The sequence below is a fragment of the Bison bison genome, unplaced genomic scaffold (genome assembly GCF_000754665.1).
Source record: "Bison bison bison isolate TAMUID 2011002044 unplaced genomic scaffold, Bison_UMD1.0 scf7180017864037, whole genome shotgun sequence".
In the NCBI taxonomy this organism is placed as follows: Eukaryota; Metazoa; Chordata; class Mammalia; order Artiodactyla; family Bovidae; genus Bison; species Bison bison.
Window position 1 is genome coordinate 12,809,030 of NW_011494609.1, and position 8,429 is coordinate 12,817,458.

The 8,429-nt window shown below is 43.2% G+C and overlaps 1 protein-coding gene across 6 annotated transcripts in view; it reads left to right on the plus strand.

Moving 5' to 3' along the window:
• Positions 1 to 7,480, plus strand: part of NEK11 (NIMA-related kinase 11) — a 276,447-nt gene extending 268,967 nt beyond the window's left edge. For all 6 annotated transcript variants that reach the window (XM_010834960.1, XM_010834964.1, XM_010834962.1 and 3 more), the window contains one exon: positions 6,616 to 7,480. In XM_010834960.1, coding sequence (XP_010833262.1) covers positions 6,616 to 6,907 — 292 coding nt within the window. In that variant the 3' untranslated portion in view covers positions 6,908 to 7,480. The remainder of the gene's footprint in view (positions 1 to 6,615) is intronic.
• The last annotated feature ends 949 nt before the right edge of the window (positions 7,481 to 8,429 follow it).

Sequence of the window (8,429 nt, forward strand, 5' to 3'; positions counted from 1 at the left end):
CTTCTTCACAGTCCAACTCTCACATCCATACATGACCACAGGAAAAACCATAGCCTTGACTAGACGGACCTTTGTTGGCAAAGTAATGTCTGCTTTTGAATACGCTATCTAGGTTGGTCATAACTTTCCTTCCAAGGAGTAAGCAAGTGAAGCATTTGGACTAAGATGATATTTAGGATCCCTTCATCAAGGCTGTATATTGTCACCCTCTTTATTTAACTTATATGCAGAGGACATCATGAGAAACGCTGGACCGGAAGAGACACGAACTGGAATCAAGATTGCCGGGAGAAATATCAATAACCTCAGATATGCAGATGACACCACCCTTAAGGCAGAAAGTGAAGAGGAACTAAAAAGCCTCTTGATGAAAGTGAAAGAGGAGAGTGAAAAAGTTGGCTTAAAGCTCAACATTCAGAAAATGAAGATCATGGCATCTGGTCCCATCACTTCATGGGAAATAGATGGGGAAACAGTGGAAACAGTGTCAGACTTTATTTCTGGGGGCTCCAAAATCACTGCAGATGGTGACTGCAGCCATGAAATTAAAAGACGCTTACTCCTTGGAAGAAACCTTATGACCAACTAGAGAGCATATTGAAAAGCAGAGACATTACTTTGCCAACAAAGGTCAAGGCTATGGTTTTTCCAGTGGTCATGTATGGATGTGAGAGTTGGACTGTGAAGAAGGCTGAGTGCCGAAGAATTGATGCTTTTGAACTGTGGTGTTGGAGAAGACTCTTGAGAGTCCCTTGGACTGCAAGGAGATCCAACCAGTCCATTCTGAAGGAGATCAGCCCTGGGATTTCTTTGGAAGGAATGATGCTAAAGCTGAAATTCCAGTACTTTGGACACCTCATGTGAAGAGTTGTCTCATTGGAAAAGACTCTGATGCTGGGAGGGATTAGGGGCAGGAGGAGAAGGGGACGACAGAGTATGAGATGGCTGGATGGCATCGCTGACTCGATGGATGTGAGTTTGGGTGAACTCCAGGAGTTGGTGATGGACAGGGAGGCCTGGCGTGCTGTGATTCATGGGGTCGCAAAGAGTTGGACACGACTGAGCGACTGATCTGATCTGAAACACTTAAAATGCTTTGAACAAGAGGATAAAATTGATTAAGGATATGAAGCATGGGACAAAATAGATGAAAAAGAATTAAAATACACTTTTTTTCATTTGAGAATAAAGTTCTTTTTACTTGAGTTATCTACCTAACTAAAGGGATAGTTCCTCCGTTTGATAAAACTAACCCCCCTTTCCCCCTTAAACAACATAGGAAACACTCCCTTCCCTTTTCAAATCTTAGATAATAGCAGGAAAGACCCCTAAAATAGAATATTCTGTTTTGTGATTCCTAGAACACATCATTGCAGGAATATTACAGCCTGTTTTCTGAGTGTCAGAGTAGATTTATGGCGCAATCTTACAACATGTAAATCTTAAAGCACCTGTCACTTTTCTTTTGGCATTTGTTTATGGCAGGCCTGATTTTGTTATTGACCCACAATTTATTTGGAATAAATAAATTTACAAACACAGAAATGTTTACCACATATTTTTGTTACAAGTTTTTAACAATTGTACTGTGGTCGGATAACAAGATCTCGTATAAAAATCAGTATTTGAAAAGTGTAGTAACTTGAATTGTTGTCTAGCATATGGTCAGTTTTTTGTAAATGTTACATGAGAGTCTGGAGAGAATGTGGTTGCTATAATCATCAGATGGGAGAGAGTCCTATATATATCTATTAAATCTAGCTTAATAAGTGTATTCAATTTTCTGTTACTAATTTTTTCCAATGCTTTCATATATCAATAACTGAAATCCTACATTATGAGAATGTATTTGACAATTTCTCCCTGTACTGCTTGATGACTTTTTTTTTTTTTTTTTTTTGGCTTTGGCTTTGGCTTTGGCTTATTTTGCAGCATGTAGACTCTCTAGACACATGGGATCTTAATTCCTCAACCAGGGATCAAACCGAGTCCCCTACATTGCAAAGCAGATTCTTAACCACTGGAGCATCTGGGAAGTCCTGCACTTGATGTATTTTTATTCTACTTTATTAGATGCATGCAGATTTAGAATTTTCATTTCTTCCTGGTGGATTAAACTGTTTTCATTATCTAGTGGCATTCTTTATTCTATTAAGGCTTTTTTTTCCCCCTTAAAATCTATTTTGTCTCATAAAACATATATGCTAACGCAGATTTCTTTTGGTTTTTATTTGCCTGGCATATCTTTTATTTTTAGATTTGCTTACTCTCAACCTTTCAACGCTCTATATTTTAGCTGTGTTTCATAAATTATACGTAGATGGATTTTTCTTTTTGGACAGTGAGTTTATGCATCAACATTTGCTGGAGGATGTTTAGATCACAAATAAAATAGCCCTTCCAGGAATGGTTAGCTGTAACCGGGTACCCAACAAGAACCTATTGCACCACCATTTTCATAAAGGGCCTGAAAATCACACATCCCATCTAGGGGTGTCATGTGTTGCCCAAGCATGTGAAGTGGTCATCTGTCTCTGCCCACCAGATTCAGAGACGGACATTGGAAATACTAGACATGGAGAGAAGTGGTACAAAATCCACCTTTCATAAAGGTTCCTGGTACTTGTTAGCACCAATGACCATTAAGACAGTGGTATTAAAGGGAGAGCTCATGGCACTCTTTTATTCCTGTGGGGCCTCATACATATTTAATGTGCAGGACTTTCTTATGTTCTTTAAAATCATTTTTCAAGGTTTCCTTAAACTGTGTCTAAAGAATAATCTGTGTCTCTTAATGTTTTCTGTTAAACTCAGTTTCTCTCTACAAAACTACTTCTTCTTAAATCCCACTGTGCCACCAGTCTTTTTATGTCACCCCCACCCCCCAAATTCGGGAGCTTCCCTGGTGACTCAGACAGGAAAGCATCTGTCTACAATGCAGAAGACCCGGGTTCGATCCCTGGGTCGGGAAGATCCCCGGAGAAGGAAATGGCAATCCACTCTAGTACTATTGCCTGGAAAATCCCATGGACAGAGGAACCTGGTAGGCTACAGTCCATGGTATCAAAAAGAGTCGGACACAACTGAGCAACTTCACTTCACTTCACCCCCAAATTCAGCTAGAAAAGATAAAAGTATTTAAAAGAGTGTCTCAACTGGCGGCAGAACAACAAAATTACTTGAAGCTCCCAGTTGAACTGAAGTAGGATTACTGTGTCATTCACCACTGGGGAAGCAACAATAATGGACACGAGAGTAAAACAATGGTTATCAGGTTCCTGGTAGGCGACAGGTACCCTGCTTAAATGTGTGTGTGTATGTGTGTGTGTGCACGCTCAGTCATTCAGTCATGTCCAACTCTTTGTGACCCCATGGACTGTAGCCTGCCAGGCTCCTCTGTCCATGGAATTTTTCCAGGCAAGAATAGTGAAGTGGGTTGCCATTTCCTACTCCAGGGGATCTTCCCAACCCAGGGATCAAACATGCCATCACCTGTTTCCTAAATTGGCAGGCAGATTCTTCACCACTGTGCCACCTGTGTGTGTGTAAATACCACTTAAATATGAAAAGCCCAAGGCTCAGAGAGGTTAAGGAACTGGCACGAGGTCATGCAGCCTGTGAAAGGGAGAGCCAGGATCCAACTCTGATCTCTCTGAATCCGACGTCCATATCCTAGTGATGAAAAGAATGAGTACTGGAGTGAAACTGCTGGGACTCACATTCCAGCTCCACCACTTTAAAGTTAGGTGCTGGTGGGCAGGTTACATGATACCCTCTCCATGTATATATATACACTCAGTATCTCAGTTTCTTCATCTGTAAAATGGAAACGACAATAATGTCTATCTACACTGTTGTTATGAAGATTTAAAGGGATGATCTGAGATGATGCTCAGAATGGAGCCTGGCACACAGAGAAAGTGCAGGAACTGTTATTATGGTTTCAGGGGACATTTGGGGCTTCTTTATCATCAGCGGTTAATATTAATAATCACATTCCAAGGTTTCTTTAATGTTGTGTTCATGTGGCTCTCGCCCACGTCTTTGCGCATCCTCCACACCCGCCAGGCACCTCACTGGTCTCCCGCTGCTCCCACACACGTCCTCCAGCTATTACAGCTCAAGTGAGATGGTGCCTCCGCCTCTTCCACAAGGTATCCCTGATTTTCCCAACCAGGAACTTTCATGAGACACTATTTGATGGCACCTGGTGGCCGTCTAGGTCATTTCTTCATTCCCCAAGTCTTTCCTGAGCACCTACTGAATGCCTGGTCCTGTCCTAGGTGCTGAGTCCCTCCTTTATGGAATTTGTATGCTAATTAGGGAAGTAGGGAGAGGCCAACAGCAAACAGATACACACAAAAAGATGGAAGAAAAAAACCAAAAGTAATATGTGCTGTGCAAATAGTTCAGGTTGTGTGATCCTGTGGAACAACTGGGTGGATTTCTTAGACTCGGTGGGGGAGGATGGTTTCTCCAAGAAGGTGATATTTAAGCTGAGATCTGAATGGCAAGAAGGAGGCAGCAATATAAAGATCAAAGGGAGAAGCATTTTAGGGAAGAGGGAACAGCTTGTGCACAGACCCAGAGGTGGGAATAAGCTTGGGTTGTTTTTAAGGAACAGAAAGGAGGTAGGTGTGACTGGAACCTAATGGCTAAGGCAGACTGTGGACAAGACAGAGCAGGTTGGTGGAGGAAGGCAGGAGGCAGATTATGCACAGCCTGATAAATGAGAGTAGGGAAGGGACCAGACCCTAATGTTATAGGAGTCTGAGACAGTGAAGTGATGGGATCTGACTGTGGTTTGGTACATGTCAGCAAGGAAAGTATGAATTTCTGGGAGTGGTTGAGGTGACTACAGATGTGAAGTGTCTTGGGTTCAGTTCTGATTATCTCTTAGCAAAGGTGGGAAACCTACACAAGCTGGAGGATGTGGGGCCCTAGGGCTGCCAGTCTCTCCAGCACTTGAAGTTCCAAGACCTGTGTTTGAGTTCAAGTTCCATCAACCACTAGCTGTGTGAGTTTGTGAAAGCCAACATACTTATTGTCATCTGTAAAATGGAGATGAACATTCAATGTGTTGCTTAGTTTACAAGGGTCATTTGAGAGAATAAATGTAAAAGCATTGTGTCAGCTCTGACTTAATATAAAAATGTAAGTTAAAATTTAAGGTGCATATATCTTGCATTGTAATTACAAGTCTGTAAACTAGATCAGGATCAGTTACTTCCTTTTATCTGTCATAATACCTAACCCAGTTCTATGTCTTCTAGGGATTACAAGATTGTACAACACTGTACAATAAAAGCTTAAAAAAATAAATGAAAGCATTTGTGATTAATGCCTTCAGTTATTGTTAGCATTACTATCATTATTGTCTAGCAGTAATGCATTTAAGATTCTGGGGGAAAAGAACTGATTTTTCTTTTCACCAAATTCATTAAAATGAAGAGTAAAGAAACATTTCTTCAGTTAAAGTTATAAAAATATTTATACTTGCCCCTTAGTATCCTTGGACTCTGCATCTGTGGCTTCAACCAACTGGGGATCAAAAATATTTGAAAAAGAAATTCTAGAAAGTTCCAAAAAGCAAAACTTGAATTTGCTGCAAGCCAGCAATAATTTTCATAGCATTTACATTGTATTTACAAGTATTTACATGGCATTTACATTGTATTATGTATTGTAAGTAATCTAGAGGTGATATGTGCATGCTGCTGCTGCTGCTAAGTCACTTCAGTTGTGTCTGACTTTGTGCGACCCCATAGATGGCAGCCGACCAGGCTCCCCCATCCCTGGGATTCTCCAGGCAAGAACACTGGAGTGGGTTGCCATTTCCTTCTCCAATGAATGAAAGTGAAAAGTGAAAGTGAAGTCACTCAGTCGTGTCCGACTCTTCTCGACCCCATGGACTGCAGCCTACCAGGCTCCTCCATCCATGGGATTTTCCAGGCAAGAGTACTGGAGTGGGGTGCCATTGTCCTCTCCATGATATGTGCATAGGGTATATGCAAATACTATGCCATTTTATAAAAGGGACTTGAGCATCCATGGTTTTGGTATTTGCAAGGGGTCCTGAATGAATGCTGTGCCAAAGGGACGACTGTATGATCATCAACCTAATTCATCATACATTTTTCATTAAAAAAATTTTTTTATACTTATTTATTTATTTGGCTGCTCCAGGTCTTAGTTGCATCATGTGGGACCTAGTTGTTTCACCATGGATCAACCAGTCCTCCTTCACTGAGAGCACAGTGTGTGGGATCTAGTTCCCTGTGGAGGGATCAAACCTGGGTCCCCTGCCTTGTGAGCATGGAGTCTCAGTCACCAGGACCACCAGGAAAGTCGCTAATTAATGATTTTAAAAAGCATGATATCCAAAAAAAACACAAACATGGTATCCATGGAGGATTGGTTCCAGGAAATGTGCCTGCCCTCTGCAGATACCAAAATCCAAGGGTGCTCAAGTCCCTTGTATAAAATGGCAGTGCAGTCACCCTTGGTATCCACAGGTTCCACACCCCCAGCTTCAACCACCTGTGGACACACAGGGCTGACTGTACAGTTTCTCAATGTGTAACTTTTCTTGCTCTTTCCTGACTTGCCTGGCAGATCCGCTGTGCAGAAGCTGGGAGCGGAGGTGTTTGAGGAGGTCTACAGTTACCTCAAGAGAGCAAGGCAGCAGGGAGCCAGCGAGGCAGAGGTCTGGGCAGCTCTGGAAACAGTGGTACCTCGAGCCAGTGACTGTTTTGAGGTTGACCAACTACTCTACTTTGAGGAGCAGTTGCTGATCACCAGGGCAGAAGGGGTCACTCTTCCCCAGAACCATCATGAAGCAACTGTCAGAAGCAAGCAGGTCCCAGTGGACAAGGAGCCTGTGAAAATCCATCAGCACTGTCGCTGACGTCTGTTCTGGGACCTGGGTGCAGAGCAGCGGTCTCTACCTTCAATCCCTTGTCAATCTCCTTCAGAGAGTAGTCAGCTTGGGCCTTAGTGTTGTCAGGTCTATACTGTGAGACAGGCACATGGATCGGCTTGTCTTCCTGAAGAGTAGTCCTGCTCTAGTGCCTTTGGGTCTCCAGCAGGGTTGGCTCACCCTGGCCTTGGCCTGGGAGAAGGCACGTGCTCTTCACATTTCCACTCAGTGCCGACTGCTCTGAGTCTCCAGGGACTGTGGGCAGCCTGCTCCTGAGGGGGGTTGGTCCCCAGCCTCTGACGTGCTGAGCTGCTTCTCAGGGGCCAGAGGTACCTGTCTCAGGTTGCCAGCTTTCGGCCCACTTTACCCTTGAATGCCTAGCAAGCAAGAAGTGCACATGTGTAAAGAGAGAGTGAGTCCTTTCTGTGATGTATTCCCCAAACTCATCCAAGGAGTATTAACGACTTTTATTCGTGGCTATAAAATCAATCACCTATTTTTCTCTTGTCCTATCCAGAAGTATCTTGTTGAATGTAGCACATCCATCTAAGGATAATTACTACGTAGAGGAGCTAAGACTTTGCTTGTTGCCTATTATTGTCCAGTGCTGTGCTCATTACTATAAGAATCTTACTTCATCAAATCTTTTCACTAGAGAAAGAGAGAGAGTGAGAGAGTCCTGGTCATGTGGATTGGATTCCTAAACTGGATTTTGGCCAGGTTCAAGTCCCTGATACTCTGTCTGGTGTCAATTTTATTTTTAGTCCAGTCACAAGAACTCAAGAGGGGCAGAGGGGAAATTTCCTCCTCCCTGACACTTGGGTGAGTTTTTGGGTCAGAAGAGGAAATAGGTAGGTTTTTAACTATTTCACAAGTAAAACATGTCCAGGGAACATCACCCTGCATTTAAGAACATACTGGAGGGGGGAAAAGACTGCCTTTACCCTCTTACCAGATGGAGCGGCTAGTGGCGGCTGCACGGCGCTGGAGTGGCTGACAGGAGATACCCCACGTCCAAGGTCAGGAGCAATGGCTGTGCTTTGCTGGAGCAGCCGTGAAGAGATACCCCACGTCTAAGGTAAGAGAAACCCCAGTAAGACAGTAGGTGCTGAGAAAGGGCATCAGAGGGCAGACAGACTGAGACCACAATCACAGAAACCTAGCCAATCTGATCACACAGACCACTGCCTTGTCTAACTCAATGAAACTAAACCATGCCATGTGGGGCCACCCAAGACAGATGGGTCATGGTGGAGAGTTCTGACAAAATGTGGTCCACTGGAGAAGGGAATGGCAAACCACTTCAGTATTCTTGCATTGAGAACTCCATGAACAGTATGATGGGGAAACAGTGGAAACAGTGGCTGACTTTATTTTGGGGGGCTCTAAAATCACTGCAGATGATGACTGTAGCCATGAAATTAAAAGACACTTACTCCTTGGAAGGAAAGTTATGACCAACCTAGATAGCATATTAAAAAGCAGAGACATAACTTTGTCAACAAAGGTC